Consider the following 14,264-nt stretch of genomic DNA (forward strand, 5'->3'; position numbering starts at 1 on the left):
CAGTTGATTTTTTTTAAAACAGACATTCCAGTTAATATTAATGTTAAAAATGCTCAATATAAACAGAAAATTGAAAATCTCTCTCTAAAAAAAAAAAGCTCTATTTATTTACTTTACTCAAAGCACACAAATATACAGATATATTCCAATACAATTCTTGAACATGTGACATTTGTGTAAAAAATAGGTAAATCAAATAAACTAGCGGTGTCTGTTGATAGTGTGGGGTAACTGCAGGGCTGGTCCCTTAACCAAAATCCACCAACCAACATATTTTTTCTGAAATGTTCTAATTACAAAACAACATTCTCATTTAACTAATTAATTTAACTGTTACATTAATTAGTTAATTAGTTTACGCCGATTTACTGCCTACTGTCATATTTTAGATGTTTACTCAGATTCATGATCTTAATGGCTGCCTCCCTGACTGGATGTCTCAATGTAAATTTAGAACAGGCACGGTATTATAAAGGCACATTTATTTAAACACACTCACATTAAAAATATTATTTCAAACGTTTTCTTGGACAGACACAGGCTCAAACATAAACAGAGTGAACAAACACACTCTAATTTTGTTGCCTAGTGTGTTTTCAGCCTAAACACTTTGGAGAGAGGTGCTTTGGCACTAGAGTAGATCAGATATGATTCTCCTTTAGAGCTAAAAAACTCCCAGTCACTGCACCCAATCGTTGGGAGCCAATGAACAGGAACAAATCCTTCATATCCCTGCCACCTAAAAACAAACAGAGAGGACGAATCAGACAAAGGTTGTATATGTACTTAAAATGGGCTCTAGGCCCAGGATTAACTGGTTCCTTGTTAAACCTCACATGTCGAAAGTGCTAGACGTTCACTAGTAAAATATACCTATATTACAACAGCATTAAATTAGAGGGCAATCAGAATAGATGAATTATTTCCCACTGGTAGGGGTGTTGCTGACAAGTTGAGTACCTGTAAAGAATGCTGTTGAGAGAGTAGGATTCTCCATTGAAGGAGTTTGCGACAACCAGAAAATATTCCTCCCCGAGGCTGAAGAATTCCCAGTCCACTGCACTGGAGCGATGGAAATGTGTGAAGTGATGACGAGAGGTTGAAATGGCAGCAATAACATGTTATTACACGGAACATGTTCTCAGAGTCTGTATGTATACACTTAGCATGTCAAGGTGTTTGCATATCTGTACCTGTAGGTGACAATATCCTGGAAGCGGACAAACAGCTGCCCAGTCAAGTCCAGTTCGTAGATGGTGGAGTTGATGGCATATTGACTTGGTCCTTTGCCGTGGAGTCTGTGTCCATTGGCAACGACTAAGAAGAATCGACTTCCAATTTGAAACATTTCCCAATCTGTGGCGCAGAACGTCTAGATTGGCAACAATGGGAGAGAAACCGCCCAGTGGTTTTACTTGGGGCGAAAGACGTGAGTACATTTTTGACGATTGTTTGCTGGAACATACTGACAGAGACGCTGAAAGAAAAACAGGTAAGAAACTAATACATGTAAAGCAAATGACAAAAATAATATAATTTGATGCTTTTACGTGACTAATTTCCACCTGCCCCAAGGTGCCTCACATCCAGCTGTGGAGTTCCCCTAAATCATCTGCTTATGATTTTGTGTGACTATCAATGTGTCAACACTCCCTCTTCAAATGTGGCTTATATGATTCACTATCAGTTACATGCTGAAGCACTGCTATCGCTCAAGCAAATCATGGCAAACCGCACACCTCTATTTTTGGCCCCGTGGCCACACGGACACACCCGTTCTTTGCTCCCCATCTCTCTTTCATTACCCTTTTATCTCTCCCTGTTTGTGTTCCCTTCCTTCTGTGCGTTCAGACGAGACAGTTTTTTTTATACTCCTCTCAAAGATACAGATCTCATCGGAGAAAATCAAAGCCCAGCTGGGGAGAAGATGAATGGTATGGAAGTCATGCAGCAAAATGCTACACTAAAGTGCTATTACGTCCAATTTACCCTCCACAACTCAAACACCTTCTGAATTGACTCTGTATTGTGGTAGGATAGTCTTTTGAGGCAAATGCTGCATTTATTTTGTCTTTTTTATGCTCACCTTAATTGTCTGAAACACCTGGAAGCTTCCACGAACCCAAATATATATCACTGAGTCTACAGAGGTGGTCACTCCATCAAAGGCATTGGCGACCACCAGGAAATGGTACGGCCCCACTGTGAAGAACTCCCAGTCGTACGCCCCTGAGGTCGCCAGCATTTGGTGAACTTCAAAAGACTTTGTTAACCCGTTCCATTTGTATATCACACTGTCTATAGTGTGATTATTGTCACCTGAAAGACAAACCAGAAAGAGAGAGAATGAAACAGAGAAGTTTGATATTTTATGAATGTCATGCTAAGATTTCTGGAAGTAAACTAGTCGTCGTTTCATGGATATTTAATGTCTATACCTTGTCTGTGGTTGGCCACAGCGAGATAGGTTTGCTGATCAATGCTAAAGGCCTCCCAGTCCCGTGCACAGTAGGTCTGCAGAGTCTGGAAGCGCACAAACTGTTTTCTTCTTTTGCTCCACTTGTAAATCACAGAAATGTCAGTCTCTGATTCTTTCCGCTTGTCTGGCCCGTCGCCAGAGTTAGACACCACCAGAAATATCTAGATGAAAGTAACGAAACACCGGAAATATCAGCTTGATTCATGTTACAAAACCCACGTCTTCCTTCCTGTCATACCTTCTTGCCCATTGTGAAGTGTCTCCATGCCAGAGCTCCATATGTGCTGATATTCTGGTAGAGCTGGAAACCTGTGTGGCGCCACAGATACACAGCCGAGCCCAAGGCTGACCTATGAGCCATTGCAGCCATCAGACCTATGCCAGCTACCTCGAACACCTAAAGATTGAATAGAAAAAAACAAAAAGATAGAGATGAAGATATTTATGCAGAAATATAACCAAGTCAAAAGTAGTACTGGAACAGAAAATGTAATATATTATAATATTGACCGGATTACATTTAGGAATGGATATCTTTCTACAATCAGAAAAACAAAAATTGAAAAGCGCAAATTATGTTTTTTTGTGACTCATGGCATTCTTGTCCCAACATGTAAATCTTGTATTTCACAAGAACAATAAAACAAAATTAACCAAATTCTGCATACTAGCTTGGACATAAATATATAAACATGTAAATATGAATATTTTACAAATCTGAAGGTTACCTCTACATCATGTGTCTCTGAGCTGGTGGTGAGGACTTGGTGTTCCAATACGTAGTCAAGTCGTTTATGATCTGAGTCGAAAAGGAGGTGAACATTTTATCAATTTTCAACCTCATAAAGACTTTCTGGTGAGCGGATGTTTGGATTTTGGAGTCTCACCCTCCAGCACGGGGATCCACACTGCACCATCGCAGAGGTAAAGGCATTTCCTCAGCGGATTGAACCACATCTGGCCTTGCACCAGCACTGAGCATGACCGCTCCAACCCCACTGACACTCGCTCCTCTCTTTCTGAGAGTTCATGATCGAAGCAGGAAAACATATATGTCACGGCTTTCATCGTACTGTGTGGAAAGGTACTGTAGAATCTGTCTGCAAGTTACCATAGGAAGTCACTTGGTCATGAGCCTCTCTTTCCATGACATGCAGGTCTGAGAGAAGTGGTGGTACTGACAGCACTGCCAGTTGGGGGTCCGAAGAAGGGCAAATGTGATGGGTGGCAGCCAAACCTGGCACCAAAACCAGCTGGCGCAACAGACCCTGCGTGGGGCAGCAGGTAACCATCAAAAGAGGGGACATGAGAAAACATGTGTGGTCTATCATGAAAGGTAGTGAAAAGGAAATATAAGACTTACTGAATACAAGCCTTTCCATCTCCCCCGACTGCCAATGTGGAATTTAGATCCCTGAATGTTGAGGTCTGAGGGAAAAGGCCTGGAGGGAACACTGTTTGCCATAAAAAGACATCATTATTTCTAATAGCTGAAGTAAGTTGTTTTTACTCTTTGAATATAACTTAAGGACACAGTAATTAAAGAAGTATCCTCCATTCTTCTGTTTGTAGGACTGAGACAGGAATCGTATTGTATAGGCACCGCACAGGAGCTGATATTTCTCCCCGACTGGGTGCCAGAGGCCGTTTCCACTAAAAAACATCTATCATGTACTGTCAGGCAACTGTGATATGGCTGTAGGGTGCGAGCAGATTGGAGTAGAGCCACTATATTGTGGTGAAGGATACATTATATCCCTCAAGGGTATTCAGAGGTAACAGGAAGAGAGGATCGTAGGAGACAGACAGTGCACCCACCAATTGAACAAGTACAGAAATGAGAGAGAAAAAAAACATAAACTTACATTTCCAGGGGTGTGTTACAGTCCACCGTGAGCCTAACGTGATGACTGTCAACACCTAAAACTAGTGTGTGCCACCTATTGTCATCCAGTCCGGCGCCTTGAAAGACGCAGCGCTCTACGACCCCTCCGTGACCTCTAAAAAGGAAGTGCAGACGTTTCTTCGAGAACCTCAGTCCCAGGATGACCCGTCCACGTTCTGTGTTACTCTTGACTCGCCTCTTCTTCTCCCTCTCTCCTTGTCCTTGTACTTCACTGACAGTCCTCTCTTGATTCCTTTCCAAAATGTACCCTTCATCGTGCTCCTCTTCCTCCTCCCCGACTCCTCTTTTCTCTACTTGCTTTGGCTCCTTCAAGGAAAAGATGTATTCATTTCTCTGGAAGGTAAATAGGAAAAACACTCAGACACACTGTGTTCAGTGAAGGTGGAAAGTAACAAAGTGTATTTACTCAAATGCTGCAGAGCTGCAACAGTAAGTTGATTAATTAATAGTCCACTAATGTACTAACATATTAGAAACTCTTTTCTACTCTTGCATTGCATTTCAGAGGGATATTTTGTACTTTTTACACCATTACTGCTTCTGAATCATTTCTCAGGAGTAAAAAATGTTTAAACGAGTTTTATAAACTACAGTGCATTGTTACATAGCAAATAAAACTACCCCAAAATATACTCTGCTCTGTAATGCTCTGGAATGAGCACTTTTAATAGATCTCTTAGTTGAGATTTCTTCTGTACTTGGAGTACTAATTTGGATGAGTATTTTCTCACTGAGTACTTCTTCCAGCACTGGTATTCAGTACCAAGGAACTCGGATGCTCACCTTTGGGGCGATGCTCGGGACTTTTAGTGTCACAACAATGGAGAATTCTTTGGGGAACAGGTCGCAGTCCACCAGCAGCTGGGAGAAGGGAAAGCTCATAGAGGGATTGGGGCTTGAGAAATGCACACCCCTCACCCCTCCAGCCTGCTTCACTTGCACCCCTGCCATGAGTTTGGATGGGTCCTTCTCGAGGACAAAGGAGAGAAGATCCAGAGGGAGCAAATCTGCAGATAATGAGCAAATAAAGAGGTCAGGAAGATTGTTTTACTGCTCGCGGCTGTTGATGCAGAAATTCTTAAACGAGTTGTCTCTCTCTAAAGGAACTCTGATATTAACAGAACAAAACAACTTTGTTTGCTTCCCAAATTATGTGCATTTTTCTGACAAGTGAAGTGTAAATCTCTCATAAGAATTGATGGAATGTTTGTGTATTAACTTAAGTACTGTATACAAAGTAGTTTTTGAGTGTTTTCTTTTTATGCTGTACTTCCACTCTTATACATTTCAGAGGGAAATGTTGTACTTTTTACTCCCTGTAATTACTTGATAATTACTTAGTTAGTTACTTTACAAATATAAGTAACTAAGCACAAATACAATTTAAAGTGATGATTGTTTTGTATTACAAATAAGATTGTTGCATACAAAACATACAACAAGTATAAAGCATTATCTAATATGATGCTAATAGTTTATTCAAGTAAAGCTGAAAGAGTCAATTAAATATATCATGAATCTGTCTTAATTCATTTCCCATGCAAAATCTTTGAAATGATAATGATTGTGAAGGTTTCTATCTGGGCTTGGCCTTATTATGACAAACATTTCTCACCATGCAGATTTTTCTACAATCCCAAAAGTCAATCGATTATTCAAAAAAATAATGAGCAAATAATTCATAACCAAAAAACAAGATTTACTGCTTTGCGGCTGCATGTCTCTGTCAACCAATCATGTCGTAGTTGACATGTATGTCTGTCCAGGATGGTATCACTTAATCAAGTTATCATGTTCAACATTTGTGGGAAATGAGCATATGAGTTATGGCAAAAACAGTGTTTTCCATAGTGACCTTTGACCTCCAAATTCTAATCAGATTATTCTTGAGTGTAAGTTTGCGCCAAATTTAAGAAATTGACTCACAGTGTTTCAGAGATACCATGAGAACAAAAAGGACATAAAGCCACAGTGACATTGACCTTTGACCACCAAAATCTAATGAATTCATCCTTGATTCCAAGAAGATGCTTGTGCCAAATTTGAAGAAATTCCCTCCAGGTGTTCCTGAGAAATCACGTTCACAAGAATCATAAGTACAGTACATGAACAGACAACCTGGCTGCGGCTTTACCGGCATTATGGCAAAACAATAATTTAGTAGTAGCAGCCATGTAGAAACTTTTGTTAAAGTAACAGTACTTGTACAGTGTGGTACTCGGACCACACTGCTAAAACGTTAATACATATCATTTGAAACAAAAGTCATAGCTTTGCTTTTGAGGGGACACGCCTAAGTTTGAGAATAACTGCAATAAACTAATAAATCAACGAATAACATGGCACGCAGGAGTCGCGGATATGTGAGAAAGAGCCCTGGGTGGTGGTGGAACCGTAGGAGATTTTAGGAGGGGTTGTATAAAGAAAGAGGTTCCTCGAACAGCGGGAACTGAATAACAAAAGAGAATTCCTCTTAGATTGATGAGACACCTTTAAACATGCACCCTGTTCATCCTGATATTGTGATGTGTTGTGGAATCCTAACCACATCCAATGTCTGTACTTGTTTGTGGATGTTAAATTAAGGTAATATTGCACGCACACAAACACTCCCACTTCACTGTAAGCAGACAGACAGTTGGAATTATCCAGAAGAATTTTAGCTGGAGGGGTTTCCCAGGTTTTCAAATGAAACCGTAAACCATCCTTTGAATAATCATTAACTGAACATCAGATCTGTTCAAGTGAGCTGAAGTAACAGAGAGCAAAGCTGAGGTTGAAAGAGGTAAAATGGAATCAAATGGTACAATACCTGTGCAGCGTCTCCATGTGTCTGCAGTGGAATCAATGGCCCTGAACCCCAGGAGGAGGTGCACGAATATGAGCAATGTCATCACAAAAAGCTTCTTCGGTTCAGTTGCCAGCTAACATCTCCATATTTGTCTATGTGTGGCTCCTGTTGTCTCTATCTGAAGTTACAATACAAACCAGACAACCATGCTTTCTTCATATTGATCCAAGTGAGCTTCTTCTTCTTTTTTTTTAGATCCAAAGAAAAATGTCCAGCCAACAAACTCTTTTCAAAGTCAATAAAAGCTATACTGGCTACCTACAATTTACAAATAGAAAAAGGAAAATACCCAAAGCTGTGATTCCTCTGTGCTTAGGGGAGAATCCATGCATATGTGTGGAGAATCCTGCACCTGCAGCTCCTTTTAAACACCAGAGCCATGCAAATAGCCAACCAGCCTGTCACTCACCCTCCCTCAACCGCCTCTAATGACACAGACCTGCCAGAGGGGTGAGCTGCTACACTCGGTGTGGGCGTGTGTGTGTGTGTGTGTGTGTGTGTGTGTGTGTGTGTGGGTGTGCGCTCACATACACTGACTGACTGACAGACTGACAGACAAACAGACTATTTTAATGTAACCGTATGGGGGGAAGAAACTGTCAAAAGACAGATTCCTCCAGACATTCACGGCACGAGAGGCCTTGGCAGACAAAATGTAATTCAAAGACAACCTAAAACCAACAGAACGTATGTAACCTTTGGTCCACTAATGGACAGATAGATATGAGCTGAGCTATTATGGTATTAGCCGTTATCCCGTAGTTTATTACCTGAGGAACCGTGGAATGTGCAAGAACTCAGCTGTGATATTAAAGTATCAAAAAAGAATGTCCTGTAAATATTACCAGTGGAAAAAGTAATGAAATCCCAGGGCAGCGACACTAGGAATCACTGCAATGACATGGAGGGTCGATTTGGCACAATATTTACATCGCAGGAGGTGACTTTTAAATGCAAAGTTTTAGCCACAAAACAATGCATTTCCACGTCTAAGTCTATTTGATCCCGGTTTGTTGGTTACCAGGAAATAATCAGACTGTTTTGACAGACGTCGGTATCTCGGGTTGTCAGATCTCTCCGAAGCCTCTCATCCTCCGACTGGCACATTTACAAGGCAAATGCACTTTGCCTCTCTTCCTCTCGCCCACATTAAAAGCATGAACGGCACATAGATCAGGATGCAAGATATGAACTCTGCCTTGCTCTTGTCCATTCATTCATCTTTCTTCCTTCCAGGCATGGAGTTTCAGAAGGACCTGTTGAGATGCAGATAAAGTGAATGGAAATTGTCCATTCACGCGCCTGCTCTTCCTTATTCCTGGTTTCACTCTGCTGCTATCAGTCGTATCACTGTTCCAGTTGTGCTTAATGTGACAGTCAGTGTGTCAGATGAGATTTAAGATTCTAAAACTCAGGATTTCCTGGAAGTTATTTGAAATAATTATCAGACCAGCAATTTATCTGACAATTGGTGATCCTTGGTCTCTCAAGGTGACTTTTAAAATACATTTGCCTTCCAGGGCCCTCCTGAAATAAGTTATTTGAACTTTGGGTTTGATCCGATGTCATTCTTCATTCTATGGAGAATTCTTTTGTCGCTTTTATATTTTTGTACAGGTGTGTTGTGTGGAGGATAAACCAAGCCAGGCAGACGCGTGAGACTATCGTAGTTAACTGGCACCACCTAGCTGTCTATTGTCATCAGGACACGTGGAGTTTCTTTCTGTACTTGGGCATACATGTCAAACAGGGCCTCAGTGGGAAGAGAAGCCTCGTCTTGCATAATGGCCCACAAGGGATATTAAAAAAAAAAAGGTTTATATAAATGGTCTGCAAAAAGACCATGACAATTTTTAAATCAAAGTCTTCAACGATATACAAATTAAATTTCAACCTTCAAAATGATTGTGGTCATTATGACAGTATATGCATTTAATTTCAATTGGAAGAAGCAACCTCTTTAAAAACCTAAATGCTTATGTTTAAAACATACAACTATATATCACACAGACATTTTATAAAGGAGCCGATCTACGCTGACATTGGGCAAAGGCAGGTTCACCATGGACAGCTCTCCAGACCGTCACAGGACTAACACACAGAGACAGACACACGGCAATTTAGAGGGCAGGTAGTTGTAAAGCATTCTAATAAACATTTAGTTTAATTCTTGAGCAATTTTTGGATACACAAATACGAAATAATGATGCTTGCAACCGCAAATCTGAGTACCAAACTATATTTATTGTATACAGTAGTAAAAGACCACAAATAATGTACAAATCAGTAGAGAAACAAATAACATGACAAGACGCGGGCCCCGTTCTTTGTAAGTTTCATGGCTTAGCTCGTTTGTTAGCCAGCTCAAGAGATCTCGCTCAAACTAACTCAGTTGTTCAAATGCAAGTGGAAGGCTGTCTTGATAACTGTGCTCTTATTTTGAGAGACTGGAAAGCGAAAACCAGGATTGTTACTTGTTGGCTTGTGCAGAGAAATGTCCTCGAGAGTAATCACTCGTAGATTTAGCACGTCTATGGAAGTTGTCTCATGCTTGATGTTAATGACTGTGGAAATGACGAGATATGGGTAGTCCTTAAATGTAATTGAATATTTATTGAGGCCAGAGTGGACAGTAGTGAATATTTCAGCAGGTGGCAGTACAGTTAATATGAAAAGTGGAGTTCACAGTGCGCCAAAAAAAGTTGAAATCATCCTCTGCAATTGCATTAGTTTTATTTTGTTGTACTTAAGTATGCAAGACTTTAGTCGAACCTCGTTCAGTGATGACAATACTAATCAGTTAGTGTTCCCGAAGATGTAGCCTCATCTGAAAATAAACCAAAAAGTGTTGTCATGATCCAACTCAGTCTGAATAAAGCTGCACCGTTGCAGGATTTGAGCACAAGGACTACTTACTTTACCAGCAGGACATCCCGACTGAACTTAAAAACCCAAGCTCATGCCTGGCCATCCATCAAATAATCAACTCTGTGATCTACGTATAAAGAACAGTGCCCTCTGGGTAGAAAACACTATTCTCCCAAATTCGTTGCTTGGCCTCTTTGCCCTCCCGATATGCACCAAACTGCAAGCATCCTAGTGTGAACCGTAACATATTGAAGACACTCGTCACTACTTGGGGTCTCACCGTTTGCAGCACTGCAGTCGGGCTTTTGAACAAACGGCCTGAATTGTCTGCCTTGTACACACAAGGAAACAATGTGACAGTGAAAAGTGTCTTCAAAACGTGTTGCCATAAACACAGACTTTTGTTGGACATCTCTTTTCAACTGGAATCAGCTCCTCTTCAAAAACACACGTAGAATAAGCTGTCCCATCAGCCAACATTCGCAAGGACAATACAGAGATGAGACAGCTGACCCCAAAACAGCATTGAGGAACGACATTCAGTCCCACCCACAACCCACCCACTACTTTCAGTCCCCAAAATGTAAAAGCCACAAGCAGAGCCACTCCTAAGAATACCATAAGGACTGGCCACTGGCCTGCTTGATCAGAAAACTGAGTTATGTATTCTATGTCAATAGACTTATCTTACAAAGCCAGACCCTTACCGTATCAAAGGATACATTAAATTCCCTTCCCCTAAACAGGCATTTGTCTGGATGAGCAAATAATAGTCTGTACCACGGATACCCACAACCTTTCTCAATTAGTAGAAGTCAAAGAGGAAGGAAATAACATCAATGAAATACAAACTCCCTTAAAAATGTGACTGTTTTGACCTTGCAGTTTGCTTTAGAGTGATTCAAGTACATCAAATATGAAACAGAAGTTCGGTCTTTGGAGTATTGGTCCAAGCAACCCAACCTTTATCTAACGCTCACTCTGATACTTCTGTACAAGAAAATCAACAAGCTCCCTGGTTGTTAATTGTTAAAAGAGAAATCAAAAAAAAATAATTACAAAAGCATTGCAGAACTCTTTAGCAAAAGCATCTAAAATGTAGAGATAATTAAAATACCTTTTTGACAGAATAGCAGGAGCCACTGGTCAGACAAAAAACACATAAAAGCGAAGTGAAATGGAAGGCGACCCGTGTGTATTAAGTTCAGATAGTGCTTCCACTTCAAACCATTTTCATGCCCACTGACTGTGACCCCGGACAAAAACTGGCAGAGCCTCGCATTTGACCCTGATGGATGAAAACCATGACAAACTACTGGATACTAAGCTTTCACTGGAGAGTGAATGAGAAGCGCTGACAAACCAGGAACCGCTGTGACGTGCTGTTGGTCCAATCACAGCCTGCGTTGCCAGAAGGAATTGTTGTCCTGATTGGCCAGCGGAGAGACTGTTGACACGCACAAAAGTTCAGTCCTGGCTGAGACGAGTACATTAACAGCTGAGGAGCCCCCTCCCCCGACACACCTGACGAAAAACCATGACAGATATCTTGAAACTGAAGAAATAATCATTATTATCATTATCATTATAATAATGACAATAATCGTAATAATAATAATAATAGTAATAATAATAATAATAATAATAATAATAATAGGCTGAGGGGAGCGATGGGGAGGGACAGTGAAAGTGGCAGAGGGCGTGGTCGTCAATGAGGTGGGGAGGGCTTAACAGTGCCCGCCTGTCTGCTGCTGGAAAACATCTATGGTGTCTTCATCTTCCATCTCCAGCTGAGAGAAGCAGAGGGAAAGAGAATCCAGTCAGTGAATATGAACAATAACTGAACGGGTAAAATGATGCAGAGGCAGAAGTATAAAACTCTCTGATTCAAGACTATTTAGATATGCTGAATGTTAACGGTCAGTAAGGTAAAGAGAGACCATGACAGGGAAAAGAGAATACAATTTTACCTGTGCAGGTGTATCCGTCTCATTGATAGGCTGGCCATCAAACCTGAACCTGATCTGCCTTATTGCGAGGCCCTGCAGAGGCGACAACAGACATGAGGATGAAGGAACGCAATTTTGGGGGCAGTAAGAGCAAGGCCAAGTGTGCAGGTAAGGGGCAACGCTGACTGAAGTGTAACAGCAAAACCCAAAATAATAGTGTCGCCGCAGAGGAAAGCAGTCATTGAGGCGCTCAGCTCACCTGTCGGTCGCAGTATGCCTTCATTAGCTTGCTGAGTGGTGTGTGCCTTTTGATTTTAAACTGGACCACCGACCCATCTTGCCCTGCAACCTTGAGGTTGATGTGATCGTTCTCGGTCTTCACTCCCTCCTGCAGAGACAAACACATTAAACATCAGGTAAACCAGCAGTAACGGTGACGCCACAAACATTAGTCAGGAGTTTATATTACAATCACAGATGCCCTACAAAATAGAGCACTATTAAAACAGCCATGTAGTGAGCAGTTACCAGATTCAGGCTGCAAGCCTGTCACTTTATGTGAATGTATACAGTCTCCACTGTTGTGCTTAGTGCGAGCTCGTTTTGGTTTTAAACGTCTACAGAGCAGTGCATGCTGGGTACAATGTGTTGCTTCAGTCATAGATGCTAACGTTAGCATGATTAGCTCCGGGCTTGTTGGTTGACACGCCAGCCCTTTAAGACCACTGCTGGGTTTAGCTGCCGGCTAACGACGCTAGCGCTTTTGTTTTGTTGTACGGGGGCAAAACAAGCACCGGCACGTTTAAAAAAGAGACACAAAAACACAGCTACGTTAGTCCGTTCATATGCGTGCGTTCACCGCCATTGGCGCTCTTTTGACGCCGCTGCAGTTGCGGCATTTGTGGCGTTGCGGACATAACGTGGTCCCGTTTTGACAAAGAAAAAAAAATCCGCAAATGACAATCATGGTTTGATTGGGATTTATGCTCGCGGTTTTCGAGACTCTGCTTCGTTGGACAGCATATCTGCTATCGCCATCTCCAGTGTGTTGTGTGCGCGCAGGTAAACGTAGATGGCTGTGCGGGTACTCATTCATTTGCGAAACAAACACTGCGCCGATTCAGAGAAACGTGCAAACCAGGCCATTTTAGATTGCACATCTGAGAAATGGTTTGGCAGAAGCTCGACTCAGCCATCTCTTCAAATCTACAGCTCTATAAACCTGTATCTTACCTTTGGCTTTTCCTCTGACATCTTGGCTGTATTTCGTGTGTGTGTTTTCAGAATAGTCGGTTAATTGGGCAGTATTTGTCTTTCTGCCGCCTTCTGTCCTCTCCTTTCCTCCGCTGACGGGAACGCGCTTTGGACCGAAGTTACACACAGACGATTGGATCTGGGAGGACCACGTGACGAACAAACCGCGGGAGTGCGGAAACGGGGGCGCGCACATATGCAAAATACTCGAGCACGCGGACAGAAAAAACTAGGAAGGTTGGGACTGTAACAACATCTCCCACTATTCGTACTTTAGCATGTATTTGTGGTAAATTGTGTATAACACAATTCTAAATAATATTGATTTAAGTCATGAAGAAAATCAAAACATGTGGAAGTCATTATGTAAATAAGAGCATGTACAACAATTGTTCAAGTGCAATATACAAATATAAACATAAAATATAACATCAGCAAAATGGTTGATTTTGTATAAACCCTCACTAGTCTCTAATGTCTATATTCATATTGAGGCATTCAAAATGCATTTTTATTTGTAATCACTGATGTGTCACTAGCTTCCTTCAGTGATAGTAATTTGTTCATTTCCCTTGGTAATATAAATTGCTTCTTCAGAAAAATACAATCTAGCATTGTCAATTTCTTTGCGAATTCACTCACCCATTATTGCCTGGTGAATTGTGTTTGTGATGTATCAGATTAAATGTATGGTCAGGATAAATTCTGACAAAATATTCCAAATACTGTCGGTATAAAATATAAATGTTCTTTACCTCACACAGCAGGTGCATTTAGGCATTTAAACTCATTCAAAGTGAGGTACTGTATCAGAGAGCCACAACCGTTTTAAAGTTAATCAATTAACTTTCATTTTTTAATAACCCAAAATACAAAACTTAAGGAAGTGGTTTGGTTTTCAATTAAAGCACAATACAGGCAAAACTAAAGCAATAAAAGTCCAGCACTAATTCAATA

At 41.1% G+C, this 14,264-nt stretch overlaps 2 protein-coding genes across 2 annotated transcripts; both read right to left on the minus strand.

Annotated features, from left to right (window-relative positions):
* Positions 1-361: 361 nt before the first annotated feature.
* Positions 362-5,282, minus strand: LOC137787585 (thrombospondin-type laminin G domain and EAR repeat-containing protein-like). The gene is made up of 12 exons (XM_068580187.1): positions 5,169-5,282; positions 4,345-4,718; positions 3,843-3,933; positions 3,591-3,747; positions 3,367-3,498; positions 3,208-3,278; positions 2,718-2,876; positions 2,439-2,640; positions 2,087-2,319; positions 1,194-1,372; positions 961-1,062; positions 362-739 (listed from the first exon to the last, which is right to left on the minus strand). Exons 1-12 carry the CDS (start codon positions 5,265-5,267, stop codon positions 586-588), a joined length of 1,953 nt encoding a protein of 650 aa, XP_068436288.1. The 5' UTR covers positions 5,268-5,282; the 3' UTR covers positions 362-585.
* Positions 5,283-9,459: 4,177 nt separating this feature from the next.
* On the minus strand, positions 9,460-13,426 carry sumo3a (small ubiquitin like modifier 3a). The gene is made up of 4 exons (XM_068580190.1): positions 13,287-13,426; positions 12,313-12,441; positions 12,075-12,146; positions 9,460-11,894 (listed from the first exon to the last, which is right to left on the minus strand). The coding sequence occupies exons 1-4, from the start codon at positions 13,305-13,307 to the stop codon at positions 11,832-11,834; spliced, it is 285 nt and encodes a 94-aa protein (XP_068436291.1). The 5' UTR covers positions 13,308-13,426; the 3' UTR covers positions 9,460-11,831.
* Positions 13,427-14,264: the final 838 nt, after the last annotated feature.

The sequence above is a fragment of the Clinocottus analis genome, unplaced genomic scaffold (genome assembly GCF_023055335.1).
Source record: "Clinocottus analis isolate CAN_PGR_092001 unplaced genomic scaffold, fCliAna1.0.p SCAF_17, whole genome shotgun sequence".
Lineage (NCBI taxonomy): Eukaryota > Metazoa > Chordata > Actinopteri > Perciformes > Cottidae > Clinocottus > Clinocottus analis.

What these genes read in the sequence shown, in the direction of transcription:
- LOC137787585 (XM_068580187.1), bottom strand. Translation starts at nt 5,267, where the DNA reads ATGAGCTTTCCCTTCTCCCAGCTGCTGGTGGACTGCGACCTGTTCCCC. An exon ending in TCCCGAGCATCGCCCCAAAG is followed by an intron (nt 4,719 to 5,168) that starts GTGAGCATCCGA and finishes TTTACCTTCCAG; the next exon opens with AGAAATGAATACATCTTTTC. An exon ending in ACTTCACAATGGGCAAGAAG is followed by an intron (nt 2,641 to 2,717) that starts GTATGACAGGAA and finishes ACTTTCATCTAG; the next exon opens with ATATTTCTGGTGGTGTCTAA.
- sumo3a (XM_068580190.1), bottom strand. Translation starts at nt 13,307, where the DNA reads ATGTCAGAGGAAAAGCCAAAG. An exon ending in TGTCAGAGGAAAAGCCAAAG is followed by an intron (nt 12,442 to 13,286) that starts GTAAGATACAGG and finishes TTGTCTCTGCAG; the next exon opens with GAGGGAGTGAAGACCGAGAA. An exon ending in AGGCATACTGCGACCGACAG is followed by an intron (nt 12,147 to 12,312) that starts GTGAGCTGAGCG and finishes TCGCCTCTGCAG; the next exon opens with GGCCTCGCAATAAGGCAGAT.